This window comes from Cherax quadricarinatus, chromosome 33 (genome assembly GCF_038502225.1).
Source record: "Cherax quadricarinatus isolate ZL_2023a chromosome 33, ASM3850222v1, whole genome shotgun sequence".
Lineage (NCBI taxonomy): Eukaryota > Metazoa > Arthropoda > Malacostraca > Decapoda > Parastacidae > Cherax > Cherax quadricarinatus.
The window spans coordinates 13,667,103-13,686,428 of NC_091324.1; the positions used below are offsets into that span (position 1 = coordinate 13,667,103).

Below are 19,326 nucleotides of genomic sequence, written 5' to 3' on the forward strand. Positions count from 1 at the left end.
ACCTACACATCTTTAAAATGAGTAATTTCTCAAGCGTATCAAAAACAGTTTGACAGCATACAAGAATCACGAATTTACCAAGAATATTAACCTGTCGAGAAGCCTTTTTGAGGGCGTAACATTCTCGTGTCAGTATACTCTGAGGCAGTTATTGTATTCGAAAGAGTACATAATATATACATGGAGCAAACTGCAAGGTTGGATAGTAACGACAAACTAACCTATTGCAACTGTGTTTGCCTTGGTTAAATCATCTTCATATTTGATGATTAAGTCACTCCTTGATGACAGAGATACATAAAAGATCGTTAAACTTTACTATAGCGAGTTTTCGGCCATTGAGGGTTTCATGAAGTTATAACGAAATTCTTCATGAGTGAAACTCTGTTATAATCAAGTCTTATGTTGTTTGCGCTTGTGTTTATCATCTACGTGTAGCCTCGTTATCTCTTCTGCCTGGCGCGACTCTTGCTGCTTCAACTTACTCTCCCTCAACACTTCATCATATAAGTGTACGATGAATCCCGATAGAGCGGAGGTGTTTTATGTTTGTGAGAGAAGCTGTTAATCTTGCCGGCTTCTGTTCCATAAACTGTGATATACCAAGGATTTTCCAACATGTTCAGAAATTAATTACGTAGCTTTTATAGAAATTTTCAGTTGATTTATTCTTTAGTTTAGATAAATTTTTCGAGTGTGCTTGAAAGAGATAATTGATTGCAAAGTCCGTTATGCATACTAAGGCGGTAGCGAAGCAGCATTCCAACGTAGTTCTGTTATGCATTCGGTAGATAGTTGGTTTATTGCGTTTAAAACCTATCATCTACAAGTGTGTCATTAACACAGCATGTATTGTGTACACCAACAGTCAAGGATACTTTAATTCTTATTTTAGGGATTAAAGTTAAGTCATAATGTACACAGATACACATAGGTGTCTATTGTATATAATCTTGCATTCATTATTTACTCTTGCATATATAGTCATTTTCAGGAAGCTCTCCTTTCCATTTTCAACCCTGTTAGTTAGCCTTTATGATCATTTTCCTTCCTTTGTGGCTTTGTAGCAGTTATGATTTTGATTTAGCCTTTGTCGCTACTGGGAACGGTTGAAGTCCCTTGATCTGTATTCCCTGGAACGCAGGCGAGAAAGCTAAATAATATATACTTCGAAAATAAAAAGAGGGATTAGTACCAAACTTGCACACGAAAATCACTCCCAACAAAAGCAAAAGAATCGGCAAGAGATGCAACATTCATTCGGTGAGAAGCAGGGGCGCCACGAGTATACTAAGAGACAACACAATAAGTGTCAGGGGCTCAAGACTGTTCAACTGCCTCCCAGCATACATAAGGGGTATTACAAATAGACCCCTGGCTGTCTTCTAGAAGGCTTTGGACTGGCACCTAAAGTCAATACCTGATCAGCCGGGCTGTGGTTCGTACGTCGGTTTACGTGCGGCCAGCAGTAACAGCCTGGTTGATCAGACCCTGATCCACCACGAGGCCTGGTCTCAGACCGGGTCACGGGGGCGTTGACCCCCCGAAACCTTCTTCAGGTAAACCGTTCTCAAATTGTCTACGTTCTTCTCACCCTTGTGTATTCATTCGTGTGTGTGTGTGTGTGTGTGTGTGTGTGTGTGTGTGTGTGTGTGTGTGTGTGTGTGTGTTATGCTGGAGGCAGGAACGCAGGTTCTTGACTCCTCTCAATTACACAAGAATTTTCTCACTAAATTCCTGGCCTCATTCTCCCTATTGATTTTCTTAAACTGTGTAAGGAATCTTCCTCTACTACAACCTCATCCAGGTCATTCCACTTCTAACCACCCTTACACTGAAGGAGTAATTACGTATGTTCTTATAAATTCTTTACATTTTTACCTTCCACTGTCCCTACTTTTTAAACAGTGTGTTTTTCCTATCGTGTTTTACCTATCGTGTTCTTGTACGTCGTATTTATAGTTTCCTTGATCCTTCTCAACCATTCTCTAGTATAAACTATGCTTATTAGCTTTACATCATCTGCAAACAGTGATATACATAAGGCTGTTTCGCCAGGCGTGTCACATATACCAGGAACAGTCCCAGTCCGGGAAGGGATCCTAGTGGGACACCACTCGATACACTCGTCCAGTCCACTCCCAAACTAGATTCAAATGGCGTACTGCGAACTATAGTAAAAAAAAAATTCCTACTTCTCGACTGTCGCTGTCTACTTTTGAGAACATAAGAAAATAAGAAATAAGGAACACTGCAAAAGGCCTGCTGACCCATGCGGAGCAGGTCCATGTCCCCCCCCCCGGATTAGCCCAATGACCCACCCAGTCGGGTCACCCCTACTCAAGGAAGGAGCACGGCACCAGACCCAGCGGCACAAGCTAGCCAGGTCCAACTCACACCCACCCACACCCACTCATAAGAACATTAGAACATAAGAACGAAGGAACACTGCAGAAGGCCTACTGGCCCATGCGAGGCAGGTCCAAGTCTCCTACCGGCTTAAGCCAATGCACCCAACCTAGTCAGGTCAGGTCACATTGACTTAAGGGAGGAACACGGCAACCGACCTGGTAGCACAAGCTATCAGGTCTAACTCACACCCACCCACATCCACTCATGTATTTATCCAACCTATTTTTAAAGCTACACAACGTTTTAGCCTGAATAACTGTACTCGGGAGTTTGTTCCACTCATCCACAACTCTGTTATCAAACCAGTGCTTTCCTATATCCTTCCTGAATCTGAATTTTTCCAACTTGAAACCATAGCTGCGAGTCCTGCCTTGGCTGGAAATTTTCAGCACGCTATTTACATCCCCTTTATTTATTCCTGTTTTCCATTTATACACCTGGATCATATCCACCCTAATTCTACGCCTTTCGAGAGAGTGCAGATTCCTTCTGACAACGAGATACCTTTTCTGTTCATCCTGTCTACCCTTGCAGTATGTGGGTTTAATATCAAATTTTTTCTTAAAGTCGAGGCCTGGTCACAGACCGGGCCGTGGAGACGTTGATCCCCGAAACCCTCTCCAGGTATACTGTCAAGGAATATGCAGTCCACCCCGTCTTCCCTACTTGATCTCTGTTACTCGGTCATAGAACTCGAGTACGTTTGTGAAACAGTATTTACCTTCTTTAAGCCCGTGCTGGCTGTCATTTACAACACTTTACCTATACTTCTTTATCTTTTCCATTACCAAAGACAAGTGATTCCCACCCTGTGGGAAACAGATTCCTGGGGCCTTCTGAATTATTCCAGGTGATCTGCCAAGCTTTGCAGAAGGTATTGCTCCTCTAGCCACGACTTCATTCAGTGGTATCCATCAAGGTCTATCCCACCAAACTTGAGGCTTCCTAGGATTTTTTTGAGATTAAGGAAATTATTAGAAACCACTGTTTGGAATTATATACACGACAGTGACACTAGTCTGTAGTGTAGTGCTGCCAGTCTGTCCCATTATTTGTATACTGCGTCAACATTTAGTTTCCAGCTGTCCGGAAAGTGCTGTCTACCATCATGTTTGTATCACCGCTACCTCCTAGGTAGTGTTCACGTGTTGAGTGGATGGTATATGAGGCTGTGATAAGCGTAATCTGAAGTAACAAAGGTCGTGTAACAGTTGGAAGGTTAATATCTGTCAAACTTTCCCAGCAGATGTTTGTTGTCAAGGAGCTGTAGTGTTTGCATGAGACAAGGAGGGAGGGGGTAACACCTAGGAGCTGACCCCCCTCCCCTTTCTGATTTCCTATCAACTGACCTTCCTTTCAACCTACCTACCCACTGACCTTTTAAACCTACTCAGCCTGACCTCACTTTCTAGCACTTTCCTCACTGATCTCCCGTTCTACCTACTTACCTATCTACTGACCAACCAGGCGACCGACTAGCTTGCTGAACAACAGGTTAAGAAGATAAGGGATAGATCAGTTGAATATATTGAATGAGGGACAAGGCTACATAGGTAGAGAGGTGATATAAAGTTAAGTGGTCTAGCCACTTGTGTTTGCAGTCTGTGATGAGATAGTTTTATATTTTAATGTCTGACTTTTTTGTGCGTGACATCTCTGGTGGGTGTTGGTCACCATGAGAACTCAACCCGTTTTCTAACCACAGACATCATGACATTGTTGTAAAAACAGCAGATAGGTGGCTCATGACGGTTTCTATACCATTTCGAGTGTAAAAGAGGCAAAATATCATCTGTACCAACCCCTTTCAAAGTAGGATACACAAGTGTTGAGATTTTGAAGCTAGTCAGAAGGGCCTATGTTTACCTATCACACGGAAACAAAATTTGGGAATGGAGTGTACTCAGGGCACCACACATACAAATAGTCCCACAAATCCTGCCCAAGATACATTACGTAAGTGTTGAAAAATTGAAGCCGATCGAATAAGAAGTTCTCGAGTAATGAACCAAAAATTTGATGAGAATGTTCCGAAAAATAAGCAAGTTCCCCTCGCTAAACTTAAACACCATAACACCGCAATTTTTAGTTTTTTCCTAGTGTACTTTTCTCATTTTCATTCTATTTGAAATCCTCTACAATCCTGTAAGAAAAATTTTACACGTGATTTTGACTATTTAAAAAGTTCAATGCGATAAAAATGACAATATTTTTGTTAATTTACACAGTTCGAAGTGAGTGACAAGCTGTGTTTTAATAAAACCCACCAATGGTAAAAGTTTTAAACCGATCAGAAAAAAACATTCTCCAGTAATTGATCTGATACAAGTGATTCTAAGTCCTAACTATCTCAGTAAAGTTTTACAAGGCATCGTCAGTAGTTGTACATGTATGGTATACAATACCAACATGAAGAATTAGACACATGTGCAACATCTGGCTATCTTTATTGTAGACATTGTAGACATTTCATGAGGCCTGGTCAAGGACCGGCCCACGGGGGCGTTGACCCCCGGAACACCCTCTAGGTATACTCCTCCAGGTATCCAGTGGCTTTATCAATACAAATTCAAGGACATAATGGGAAGACAGTAGAACTATTTACAAAAGATGAGGTGGTCAGTCCCTCAGCCTTGGAGTTAGTGAAGAGCACTGTAGTCTTTAAGAATTTGAAGCACAAGCGTGAAGCTTAGCGCTTATAAACGCTAAACTTTATGACTGTGTTGCAGGGTCTTCAAAACTACGATGGTCTTCTCCAACTTCAAGGCTGAGAGACTGACTACCTCATCTTTTATATATAGTTCTACTATCTTCCCATTATGTCCTTGAATTTATATTGATAAAGCCACTGGATGGCGAAACGTCTACAATAAAGATACCCAGATGTTGCACATGTGTCTAATTCTTCATTGTCAATAGAATTTTGAAGCCAGTCAGAGGCATTCTTTAGTTATTGAAGAAAAAATGAGTTTCACTTCTGGCAAATGGGACTTGTGCCACTTAATGATAGCTTGAGTCTTGTGTTCAGAACCACTCCAGTGGTGAAAATTTGAAGCCGATCAGATGAGTCATTCTCATGTTATGGCATGGAATCCAATAATTCCATTTTAGTATTTTACTACAACAGATTTGCTTACACACAAACTAAACTTAACAGGTACTATCCTGGTCTTAAGATCCATCAGCCATTAAATATTGAAGCTATTCAGAAGAGATAGACTGAAAATTATTTAACGTGATTGAACGGGAATAATAATTCCGCAATATTTTTATATATATAATGGTCAAATCTACACCTACACATTTGAATTTCAGTCTCCGCCGTCGTTGAATTTTTTGGGCATCTTTTTCTAACTTTTGAAGGTGTGCCACTAGGGATTTTGGAAGTTATCTGGTCCATTCCAGAAGAATGGGAATGGGTTCAACAACTTTGGTCATAGGGCACGTGAACATGCCAGTTGTTTCAAGAATTTGGTCCCTCTTTACTGTACACAAGTGTTGACGATTTGAAGCCAATTGGATGAGGCGTTCTCAAGTTATGAGCGAAATAAATTCTAAAAGAGGAAGAAAAGAAAAAAAATCAGCCACCATTTTAAAGGTATCCTTTTAAGGGATTTTTTATTATGTAGCATCTAGAATTTACGCTTTTGCTTCATTGAGCAGAAAGTTCTTGTTGGAGAGGTTGCTTAACTGAGATGCTAGTTGTAAGCACCGAGCTTATGTACATGCTGTTCGCTTCTGCAGGCTGGCAGATGTAACCAGATATTGGGTCTTGAGTACCTCCGTATGTCTTATCTTATATTTGATTGTATAGCTATTTGCCCTTGGGAATTTGGGTTACCAAACATTATTATTTATAGTTTAATTTTTAAATGCTTCCACTGTACGTACGATCCTAGGCGAGTTATGTTTATGGTGTTGTTTGGGTCGTGTAATGGTCGTCCGCTTGGTCACATTAGATTATTCATTTTTGTTAGTTCCTTAGAGCTACGCATATGTCTCCATATGCGTAGCTCTAGTTTAATTTCTTTTTTATATTTCTGAGGATTTTTGGTGTTGGGAGCTCTCGTTTATGAGTGAATCTTATGAGTTTTTGCTGAAGTGTCATTCTACGAGTTCTGTAAGGTAGTTCCTGGCTCTCATAGTTACCGGTATTTTCCCCTAATCAAAGACTGTTCTCTGTCTGGTTGATTTATGTTTTTCATTCTGACTGTTTCTTCAAGAGGAAGTGGAGTCTCCTATTCATAGGTTCACTATCTTGTTTTATGTGAAGGTAAACCATCCTGACTCATCGCGATTGATATTTGCTATGAACCTGAGTGCCTTTTTCCTCTCTTTGCAGGGCTGTAGTATTTGTTATTGTAGTGAAGGAAAGTGGAGTAACAGGGTATTCCAGTAGGGACTGGATTAACATCCTATAAAGGTGTAATTTTATTTACTCTGGGGCTGATCGAAACTGGTGCAGTTGGGCCAATTGTTTTTGTACTAGCTTCATATTAACCTGCTTAGTGGAATATAGTAACCTGTCTACTTAGTATCCAAGTACATATGTCTTATGTTTACTGGCCTTCCCCAGATAGTTATTCCTACTTCATGTTCATTTAAGTTAGGCAAATATCCTGTTGGATTTTCTCAAGAGTTGGTAGTTATTCTCCAGTTTCTTTTCCATGTGGTTGTGCGTTTAAGTTCTTCTTAGGACTTTCCAACCTCACTTAGAGGTTCTCCACTGGGGATACCTAATTAGCCCATTCAAGATTTCTTTGTTTTTAGCTATAAGGACCCCAATGGAAATAAGTCACTCTGTCTGACTTTTTTGGGTTATCCTAGGTTCTCTAAACATATGCTGCTATGTATGATAATTCTACGTAACTGTATTTGTGTATACCAGAATAAACTTACTTACTTACTTACTAATAACAACACTGTATGTTCGTTTTATTTTATTCCCCTCCTGGGACTAATGTTAATGTAACCACACTGCAATGGTGATATACATTTTTATTATATCATTCAGGAAAATATACAGTTACTCAATGAAATTAATTTGCGTTCATAATGTATATTTTTAGGTCTCTGTATACACTATACAGGTTTCAGATTGGAAAAAATTCTCACAATATATTTGTTCGGAAGGATGGTGAATGTATGCTGGGGCATGCCTTGTTATCGCTATTATTGTTTGTATAGCACTCTCACTCCCACCTCCTCCACCTCTCTTCCCAAAACAACTGATAGCGGATAAACGGAGCTCTCAGGTTCACTCTGATAGTTTGAGGTACAAGGTTGTGATCGACGCTTCTCTGAATACTTGGACTTGAGTTTTCCATCTGAGTGTTGTAGCTTTACTAAAGCCCTTAGACAACCACTGTAGGGGATTAGGCCGTAGGTACTTTCTGGAGCTCATCTGTCAGAGATTATACGTATCTCCAGATGTTTATGCTTTACATTTTGTGCGCCGACAGCCAGGAGAGCCTTAACTGCTGAAAATTGCTTTAGCCTAGACGTGTGGATAACTGGTTGAGCCTCAGTGCTACCTGCCAAAGACTGTTTATTCGTTGCCTTGGTAAAAGAAGATCATGCCTAAGGACCAGTACTCCATCACTCTTAAGGAGTTTATTCAGGTACAGTTCTTTGACTCTTTCGACATATACACACGTAACAAGTTGAACTCCTCATGTGACTATATTACACTGGACAACACTCATGTTCTGGTCAATGATATTACACCAATTTTAGGGTAAGTTTGTGGTGCTGATTCCGAATATGTCATTGGTTTTGCTTGACGGGCTCTATTTTTTTTTTTTAGAAATTTGGTGTCCCTTTGAAAAACAAAAGATATGAAAAATAAATTGATCAGGTGGGGCTAACTTACAAATCGCATTGAAATTATTTTTTAGATTATGCAAGCAAGCAAGAAGTTTACCATCTTCAGATCAACACAGATAAACATCTTGTGCTCATGATAGTAAAACTTCTGCAAGAACATTTTGATATTTTCTTATTCTTTAAGTTTTGTTGAGTGAGCGATTGGAAGAGATGCACATTGGTTATCATTGTGCAATAAGACACATTTCAGGCTTCTAATGGAGCTGTCTACAAACAGCCGCCAATCTCCTGGTCGATATTCAAGTTCCATTCGAAGAAGAAGTCCAGTGATGATATAACTATATTCAAGTTCTTCATCTTGGCTGAAGTAAGGAAGGAGTTGAACCTCTCTTGTCCGATGAGCTGTTATTTTAATTTTTTGTTGTAGACAGTTCTTTCCTTTTAGTCAGGATGCTGAAAGTTCAGATGCTTGCTGTGACAGGCTGAGGTCACTTATCAGATCATTAAGTTCTTGGAAGAACTGCTAGGGTGTTGAAATATTTACTTTATATTCACTTCTACTGCTACATCCAAAACTTTGAGTTTCTTCAACATCTAACAACGGAAGGTCAAGCAGTGTTGTAAACACTGATATGGGAACATCGCTGTGTAGCACAGGTCTCCTTGCTGACTCCAAAGCAGAATATTCCCACATGACATTCTTGTATCGATTGAAACTTTTCAAATTCACCATTCAGAAATAACAATCGTTGTGGTAGTTTTTCGGCTCTCTTCACACCATAAATTTTTCCTTTGCCTATTTTTCCACTGTCGTCAGCATTCTACACAAGTTTTGCAAACCATATAGGGAGCGCAAGACTTGTCTTGTTCTCCAAGCATCACTCCAAAATAAGCAAGATAAGCTTGTTTTACAAAATCTATGATGTTTTCTTTGTTTTTGGAAAGAGACTTGGCAGACGATGCAACATCCCCCCAATGAAAAGCAGAGGTGTCACTAGCACGTTAAGAGACCATACAATAAGTGTCAGGGGCCCGAGACTGTTCAACTGCCTCCCAGCATACATAAGGGGGATTACCAATAGACCCCTGGCAGTCTTCAAGCTGGCACTGGACAAGCACCTAAAGTCGGTACCTGACCAGCCGGGCTGTGGCTCGTACGTTGGTTTGCGTGCAGCCAGCAGTAACAGCCTGGTTGATCAGGCTCTGATCCACCAGGAGGCCTGGTCACAGACCGGGCCGCGGGGGCGTTGACCCCCGCAACTCTCTCCAGGTAAACTCCAGGTAATAAATGTAGCAAACTTCATTGGTATTGTTTAAGCAGACTCTTCGTGAAGAACTCATGTTTATCTGGAAAAATAATAACAAAACAAAGGTTACAATGTTGCCACGTTATCATTGTTGATACAATTTATTCGTTAAATATTAAATAATTTAAAAATAAATTTTAATCTTTATTAAAACTAACTATATATACAAATTGTCACTTTATATCCATATACATGTGTTATGGCAAAGTTCCTGTTAGTTGAGGGTAGGTATGAAATATCTCACAAACTAGAGCCAATTCGAGAAGCCTACTGCCATTTTCGAATTCAGCAATCCCAAAATACCCTAATTACGTTCAAATATCTTTGGCAACGAAATAAAAAAGTTGACTTCTGTTAAGGGTATGTGAGTGTGCTCACTTGCATTTAGACACCTAAATATAGTTGCAGTCGAGTCACATCTCACGGCCCGGCCTCCTTGCTAGTTGCTACTAGGTCCAATCTCCCGGCTCCAAGAGCCTTTATTTTACCTCTTATTAAATCTATGTATGGATCCTCCCTCTACTACTTCACTCTCCAGATTGTTTCACTTTTATGACAACTCTAAAGCTGAAGTAGCACTTCACAATATCCTTACGAGTCATCTGAGTTTTCAACTTCTATTTGTGTCCTCGCGTTCGTGTATCGCGTCTCTGAAACATTCTGGCTCTGTTCACCTTGTCAATCACCCGCTTATTTTATACATCATTATCATGTCTTCCCTATCCCTCCTGTTCTCCATTGTCGTCAGGTTGAGTTCCCTTAACTTATCCTCATAGGATATACCCCTTAGCTCCGTTACACTTTCTCCAATTTCTTGACGTGCTTGACCCGGTGTGGGTTCCAATATAGGCCTGACGTACACAGTGTGCTGTGTCTTGAATGACTCCTTTCTCAGGTGTTGCAACGCTATTCTTAGGTTTGCCAGGCTCCCATATGCTGCAGCAGTTATTGGTTGAATGTTCACCTCAGGGGATGTGCTTGGTATGATACTTACCACAAGATCCTTTTCCTTGAGTAAGGTTTGCAACCTTTGACCTCCCTCCCCCCCGATCCTGTACTCCATCTGCGGTCTTCTTTGTCCTTCCCCAAGGTTCATAACTTTGCACTTATTGGAGTTAAACTCCAGGAGCCATTTGTCGGACCAGCCTGTCCAGATCCCTTTGTAGTCTTTCCGGATCCTCTTCCGCTTGTATTTTTCATATTAGTTTCACGTCGTCTACAAACAGGAATACATCTATCCATTCTGTCATGTCATTCACATATACAAGAAACAGCACCGGCCTTAGGACTTGACCCTTGTGAAACCCCACTCAACACATTCACCCACTCCGACACCTCGTCACATAACATCACTCGTTGTTTCCTTCCAGTCAGGTATTCCCTGATCTATTGCAGTGCTTTTCCTGCTATTCCTACTTGCTCCTCTGGTTTTTGTACCAATCTCTTGTGCAGTACTGTGTCGAAAGCCTTGTTACAGTCCAAGAAAATGCGATCTACCCATCCCACTCTCTTCTGTCTACTTCTTTTACCTTGTCGTAGAACTCCAGTAGGTTTGTGACACAGGATTTTCCATCCCTGAAGCCTTGTTGGTTGTCATGTATGAGCCCATTCCTTTGTAGGTGCTCCACCACTGTGTGTGTGTGGGGGGGGGGGACCTAGTTCATAGCCTCTAAGGCCCATCAGTACCATATTTCATGCTTCTCTATGGAACCTTAAGTTTTATTTTTGACCCTTGTCCCATAGCCTCGCCTTTCAAAAACTATGTTCGTCTTATCTATAGCTCTTGAGTACCCTGTACGTCGTGATTATGTCTCCTATGGTTCTCTTGTCCTGTAATGCTGTATGTTTCAGTTCTTTAAGTCTAAGTATCTCCTCATAGATCATTGTTCTCAGCAGCCGTTAACGCAAAACGAACCTCTGGACTTTCTCTAGTATCTGAACATGGTTGATCAGTTGCGGGCTTCACACTGCTGTTGTCGGTTGTGCATTATAAGATAGGAGTTTGTTCGGGTTTTTAACCCCAGAGGGTTAGCCACCCAAGATAACCCAAGAAAGGCAGTGCGTCATCGAGGGGACTGTCTTATTTCCATTGGAGTCCTCAGTCTTGTCCTCCAGGATGCGACCCACACCAGTCGACTAACACTCAGGTACCTACTTGCTTGCTAGGTGAACGGGACAACAGATGTAAGGAAACACGCCCAGTGTTTTCACCCTTGTCGGGGATCGAACCATGGAAACTCAGCGTGTGAAGCGAGAGCATTGCCTACCAGGCCACGGACCATAATTTAATTTAATTTTATTTTGAGGTTATAAAATGCCGTTCGTAGTTTGCCAGTTTCGCATACGTCACCTTGGTTATTCTGCTGATCTGCGCCTATAGGAACATTGTCTTAAGTATTTAAGAAATACATATATTAAGTATTGAACATGGAGGAGCGTGGAGTTTATATATGAGATTCACTGTTAGACATTTAGGGCTTACTCCCTCCATCACTTTAACACCATCGAAGCATATCTTGTTCTGTTGATGCATCACAATGTATAAAATACCTCTTAGTCAGAGAATGATTGTATATTTCAACCTCCAACTGAGATCCTCGTCAGCAGAGGTGAACTCTAATATCACCTGAAGAGGATCTCAAGTGAAGGCCGAGGCATACAGATTACTTATCTCTCTTATTTTTTTCTTTTTTTTGACAAATTAATAAGTCTTTCAAGCATAAAACATGAATACCTAAGATGCCTGTGACTGATTATCCTATATACACCCTTTATTAGTGACAATAACCTGTATTCTCGCTGGCTGAGTTAAGCAACGATAACGTTAAATGCAGCGTGTCTGACACATAGAAGCGTATTTCGCGGACAATTGCAGTAATTTGGCGCTGTTATGTCTTTTGTGATGATGATGATGATGACAAGCAGGGAATGATCGTAATTCTGGCGAGTCACGAACATCATAGTAGTGCGCAGAAGTTACTGGCACTTCAGTTTGTTTTACTTTGGTTTTATGCTTTTAATGTGAATAATATTGCTAGGCTTTTTATCGATTGCACGTGAGTCATTAAGGCTGCAGTTCACCGAGCATTAACATCAAGAATATGTTGGCCTTAATGAACAAAGTAAACCTCAGTGTATATGGATGGTTTAATGGGTTTAAAACCACGAGGGTCAGTAGGATATTTCACCTATACTCCACTAGTCAGTGATACCTTAATCCCCAATGTAAGGATTCAAGTAAACTGTCTCGCCATTTATGGTAGAACTGGAATAGTGCTACTGACAAGTTGTAGGTACAAGATACATTTCGCCACGAGCGAAATGTATCTTGTACCTACAACTTGTCAGTACCTCTGTTTACGCACTAGTTGATTTGTGACAACCCGAAGTAGTTATACCACATATTCTTTCTTAACTGTCTCTGCCTGTATCCCATAATCCTTTTCGCTACCGTGACCTACCCCTGTCTGAAACTTATCAGAGTCTGTGTTAAAGGTATTTGATGCAGCTGGTAGTTTACTTACTAGTGTTGATGCAACAGATGTGTAGTAGGAATTAAAGCAATTTGCCACCTTAGATGTTTCGTGGCATACCTCATTACCAATAGTGAGTACTATGTTAGACCTATCTACTGGCTTATGGCTATACCCCAACTGTTTTAGTTGTTGCCAGAGCTTTCTGGGGTTATGCTTATACTCTTCGATTTTTGAGCAATAGTGCTTTGCCTTTGCTCCTTTTATAAGTCTCTGTACTCTGTTCCTCACCTTTGGAATTCATTTAGTGCTGCAATATCCTGTCTGTTTGCTTTAAATCTTTTTAGCAGCTGGTCTCTGAATTTCATATTATCTAATATCTCAGTAGTCATCCAGGGTTCAGTTCTTCGTTTAATCCTAACCTCTTTAACTGGTGCAATATTATCAAGGATGGTAGTGAACATTGTTTTGAATTTTTCCCAGGCATCGTTTACGTCCGTGCAACTTGTTATCTCTGTCCAGTCACAATTGTGTAGCCTATTTACCAGTGTTTCTTTACTGTAGTTTCTAGTTGACCTCATTTTTATTGTCCTGTGTAGGCCTATCCTATCCCTAGTGATTTTCCTGGTGCAGTAAATGATGAAATGATCACTAAGACCTGTGGTAATGACGCCTGACTGACTAATGTTCTCAGAGCGGTTACAAAGTATGTGGTCAATTAGGGTGGCTGAGAACTGTGTGATCCGGGTTGGTGTATTAATTAGTTGAGTGTAACTATTTAAACCTAGAATTTGCTTATACCTTTTGCATAGCCCGTTATTTTGCTGCTGAAAACAGATATTGAAGTCGCCCAGTATTATTGTCTCGCAATTGTTTTCAAGTCCGGACAATACTCTGGAAAAGTCTTCTAAGAACTGGTCCTGGGTGGGAGGGCGGTAACTAGTTCCTACTAAGATGGGTTTGGTCTTGGGAAGCAGCACTTCAAACCATAGAATCGCCAGTTTAATGTTATTTAAATCAGGTCTTGGGTTGTAAGCTAAGTCATTTCTAATGTAGGCACATACTCCACCACCCTTTCTTTACCTATCTAAGCGTTTTATATTGTAACCTATTTTGACCTCGTCGTCAGTCACCGTATCATCCAACCAGGATTCAGAGATGGTTGTAACTGCCGCCCTAATTTCGTTAGCTAGAATCCTAATCTCTGCCAATTTAGGAAGAAGTGATCTTGCGTTGACATGAATAAAGTGAAGGCGTTTTCATAAAACAATTATAATCATCAGTATATGGCAATGGGTCATTTGTATTAAAATTAGGTAAATCAATGTCATCATTGCTAAAGGGTAACTGTGCCAAAGTGCATTTGTTACACACAAAATGAATTCTGGCACCGTTGCTATAATTATACATACATCCATCATGCACCCACCTCTTACACATTTTACATAAGGTGCCTTTTCTGTTTTTCATACGTACTTTAGTACAGTGTATGTACCTGTTTGGTAGTGTTTGAGATAATAATGGCTGTATTGTCTCACAATGACCTATGTATGCATTACATATGGAGTTAAGGTTATCATTCCTAGCTACTAGACCGTCATTATCACCGTCATTTATCTGTCTGTTTTGCCTCAGCACAATAGTTTGAGGTCCTGGATTAATTTGGATATCACCACTTAAGAGCGCTACAATAAGAGCTGTGTGCCACTGTTTTTATTTGGGTATGCGGCGTTGCCATACCTTGCGGCGATAGTGACATATATATGAATGAGAGGAGCTGAGTTTGATTTGTGTCATTGGGTACGGGAGTAAATTCGTGGGTAGCGCTGGGTAGAGGTCATTTTGAAAAGGACCTGCCTTGTATGGACCATTAGACCTGCAGTGTTCTTCCATTGTTATGTTCTTAGTGGGAAGGATTGTAAAGGACCTGCCTAGTATGGGCCAACAGGCCTACTGCAGTGTTCCTCCTTTCTTATGTTCTTATGTTCTTATTTACTTTTCTGGTAGGATGGCAACTGTTGGGCTTCTACTGTCCAGGGCGCTGTTACTCCATTCACCTTTTCCAGCCCCCATGACTGATTTCTTTCTTCATGGAATTGAAGAAGAAAGATAAATATAATTATGGCAGCCTGTACCCCCCTAATGCCTGCCATTTTCACTCTTCGCTCTTTTACTCATATACAATAATATTTATTTCTCTTTTCCAGTCACCTAGTACATCTTAGTATCTGCTTTAGCAATCACCACTGAATTACTAGTAAATTTTCTTCTTCAAAACCCTCTTCACTGCTCACTTTTCCCTTAACTTCACAAACCCCTTTCAGTTAACCTCTTATTACACACTCCCCTTCCCACCTCACTTCACAGTCCGGCTTCACCTATTAACTTCTGACTCTTTTCCATTCTGGTAGACCAGAAAGGTTTAATCAATGGTTTTATCCTTCCAAAACCCCCTCAATTCCATTTATCGGGAGTTGTGTGGTGTTGTTGACTGCCTGACCTGATCTGCTGACTCGGCCATTTTTAAAACACTGAGGGATGTAAACGCCACCTACAACCTGACTTTCCTTGAGTTTATAGATATATTTGGCATTTTTTGCTATGATTCTCTCACTGTACACTGGTCAGCTGAATATAGGTCAGCTACTAAAACATTGTTAGGTAAGACACATATGCAACAGTTAGGTATCTTTATTTATATTGTTTCAAACTTTGGAACAATGCTCTTCTCCAGACTGAGGGACTGACCACCTCAAAACTTTAAGGGTGAAGGACTGATTACATCGTCTTCAAGTCTCTTCTGCTTCTATCAACTTTTCTGTACTCGACTGAAGAAGCCTACTGTGTAGGCGAAACGTTTCGAAATAAAGATACCTAACTGTTGCATATGTGTCTTACCTAACAATCTGTCGGTATTTTATACCATTTTAATGTTCACACTAAAACATTAACCTTGGCTGTTTACCTATTCACTTCTTTCCCACGACTGGCACTGAGGGATAACCGTCCTATAACCCTGGAGTTTTGTACTGTTGATTTGACGATGTCTCCTGTGTTTCCCTCTCGTTAGCACTGGTACAGGTGATATGATGGTGGTACAGATATGATGCTACTGTCAACAGATGAACGCCAGTAAAGATGGGAACTTCACTTCGCTAGTTGTACGTCTGGCAGTAGCTGGTGTTTGGATGCCCGTCAGCCATGTTTAAATGCTCAATTCTTTCCCTCGTTTGGCACTGAGGAAAAAAGTCCTACAGACCTGTCATTTCCTTGGAGTTTTGTTGATCAGGTTTTCTGCCATGTTGTTTTCCCGTTGAACACTGGTGCAGTTGATATGGAGGTCAATTATTTCATTGTAGTGGAAAACGTCTCATGTCTGGTGCACGTCTGGCAGCAGGTCTGGTACTTGAATGCCGGTCCCTCTTTTGTCATATTTAGTCCATTTCGTTGTCGTCACCGTCAGTTTTTATGTCACTATAGGTTCATTACATGTTGTTGCAGCAGTATTTGCAATTTGGCCATCACTGGAGTTCGGATAGGCCCAGGGGACGGCAAGATATAGGAGCAGCCTTGTTGCTGCTTGCTGCGGCTGCAGCTACGCTCGTAGGCCCCTTAAACTGTCAGACAGATCTACGTTCACATGCGTTGTGCTCCAAAAGTAGATCTACGTTTTTTAACATATTTTCAAATATAACAAAAAAATGTAGATCAAAGTTTTTTTTACAAGTTTTCAAATGTTAAAAAACGTAGATCTACGTTTGGACAGTTTAAGGGTTAAGTAGGGATTCTTATACAGTATGTCAGTAACGTCTACCTACCTGCCTGGAGTCTACCTGGAGGGCATTCCGGGGATCAACATCCCCGCGGCCCGGTCCACGACCAGGCCTCCCGGTGGATCAGGGTCTGATCAACGAGGCTGTTACTGCTGGCCTCACGTAATCCAACGTACGAACCACAGCCCGGCTGATCCGGCACCGTCTTTAGGTATCTGTCCAGCTAGGTCAGCTAGGTTTCTAGTAGTTGTATGATGTCCTTGTTATGAAAATTTTTATTATTATTATTGTTATTGTTGTTGTTGTTGTTGTTGTTGTTGTTGTGTGTGTTATATTTTCAGGGCTCGCTCCGGCATGTTGCAGCTTTGTCTCATTTCTCTGTCACTTTATACTTGTGTTCTCTCATGTGTATGAATTTATACTAGTTCTCTCTCGTGTGTTTAAAGTTAGACGTCCTACACTTGACAAACTGCCTGTAGGCCTGGTGGCTAACGCTCTCGCTTCACACGGCTAGAGCCTGGGTTCGATTCCCAGCCAGGGTAGAAACATTGGGGGTGTTTCTTTATACCTGTTGTCTATGTTCCCTATCAGTAAAATGGGTTCCTGGGTGTTAGTCGACTGGTGTGGGTCGCATCCTGGGACACTGACCTAATTTACCCGAAATGCTGAGGATAACAAGGGGGCTTTCTATATAGTAGTATGTCATTGATGTCAGCTAGGCCTGTATACCATGTACATGTACTTGTAGTAAATAAAGGTATTATTATTATTATTATTATTATTATTATTATTATTATTATTATAAGATGGGAGAAGAGTGTAATTCATGACGTCACGGCTAGTCAGGGGTTTTCTCAGGTCACCACCAAACGTCAAAGGTTTAGGGCGTCAGGTTGGGAGTTAAGCCACACTCCTGGACACCTGCCAACGTAGGTTGGAATTATGCTGACTGTGGTATTTCTTTGTAAATACTTTCGCTTATTTCTGCTAGGTGCATTGCACGCATACACACACACATGTATAGATGTGTGTGTGTGCGTGTACTCACCTAGTTGTACTCACCTAGTTGAGGTTGCAGGGGTCGAATCCAAGCTCCTGACCCCGCCTCTTCACTGTGTGTGTGTGTGTGTACTCACCTATTTGTGGTTGCAGGGGTCGATTCACAGCTCCTGTGACTTGACCCCTGCAACCACAAATAGGTGAGTACACACACACACACACAGTGTGTGTGTGTGTGTGTGTGTGTGTGTGTGTGTGTGTGTGTGTGTGTGTGTTTGTGTGTGTATGTGTATGTATGTGTGCATGTATGTGTGCATGTATGTGTGCATGTATGTGTGTCTATATATGTATATATATATACATATATATATATATATATATATATATATTAATATATATATATATATATATGGAGAGAGAGAGAGAGATACCTGGAGAGAGTTCCGGGGGTCAACGCTCCCGCAGCCCGGTCTGTGACCAGGCCTCATGGTGGATCAATGCCTGATCAACCAGGCTGTTACTGCTGGCTGCACGCAGTCCAACGTACATACATACATACATACATACATACATATTATTATTATTATTAAATATTCGCCGGTATTCTCCCGGCCCGGGCCTTCTCCAAGTGGTGGCCCGGCCTTGGCTCTCTCTTTAGGGAGTGTCTGATACCTAAGTCTCCCATGGGAGGAGGCACAAGTACCTCCTCATCTTTGGGACCAACTGTCCCCAGGCCTAGCCACAAGCTAGGCCTCTCTGGTCTGCCATCCCCGCCCCAATGGGGCTAATGGGAATGACAGTCTTATGAGCTGAAGGCTCGAGCTCAGGCACCTACCCTACCCTAGAAGGGTTAGGCATGGTGTCGATCATACATACATACATACATACATACATGAGGTATGATAACGCTTATGGAGCAGGAGTGACTTAGTAGCGACCAGTGAAGAGGCGGGGCCAGGAGCTGTGAATCTACCCCTGCAACCACAATTAGGTGAGTACATACATACATACATACATGCATACATACATTGATGGGAGGCAGTCGGTATATTAAAAAATATACGTAGTATTATTTATTTATTTGTTTTAGCGAAGTTTCACCAGCAACGTTAAACTTTAATGTGCCCGTTTTCATTGGTAGTTTGTATCACTAACTAAGCAAAACTGTTTTTACTTGATCTTCCTACAAAATGAGTAAGTTTTCTTAATTAACTTATATGAATAGGTGTTATAGGCCCTTATAAATTGTACATTATGTAAATTAAACCTAAGATAACTCAGTAAAGTCAATTTGACTTATAATAATAATAATAATAATAATAATAATAATAATAATAATGTCTTTATTTCTCAAGTACATGTACAATGTATAGAGGCCTAGTGATATTACTCTTTAGAAAGCCGCTTGTTATTCAGAGCATTTCGGGCAAATTTGGTCAATTTAAAGATTAAAGGACCCCAATGGAGTCACTCTGACTTTTTTGGGTTATCCTAGGTTCTCTACACATATGCTGCTATGTATGATAATTCTATGTA

The 19,326-nt window shown here is 40.9% G+C and overlaps 1 protein-coding gene across 3 annotated transcripts in view; it reads left to right on the forward strand.

Annotated features, from left to right (window-relative positions):
- LOC138853541 (solute carrier family 2, facilitated glucose transporter member 1-like) overlaps nucleotides 1–19,326 on the forward strand; it is a 366,551-nt gene that overhangs the window by 73,225 nt on the left and 274,000 nt on the right. Inside the window, exon 1 of one of the 3 annotated variants that reach the window (XM_070090833.1) lies at nucleotides 7,690–8,033. The exons of the other annotated variants lie outside the window; for them this stretch is intronic. Within the exon in view, the coding sequence (XP_069946934.1) occupies nucleotides 7,989–8,033 (45 nt within the window). The 5' untranslated portion in view covers nucleotides 7,690–7,988. Of the gene's footprint in view, nucleotides 1–7,689; nucleotides 8,034–19,326 lie in introns of those variants that run through there. 3 annotated transcript variants of the gene reach the window in all.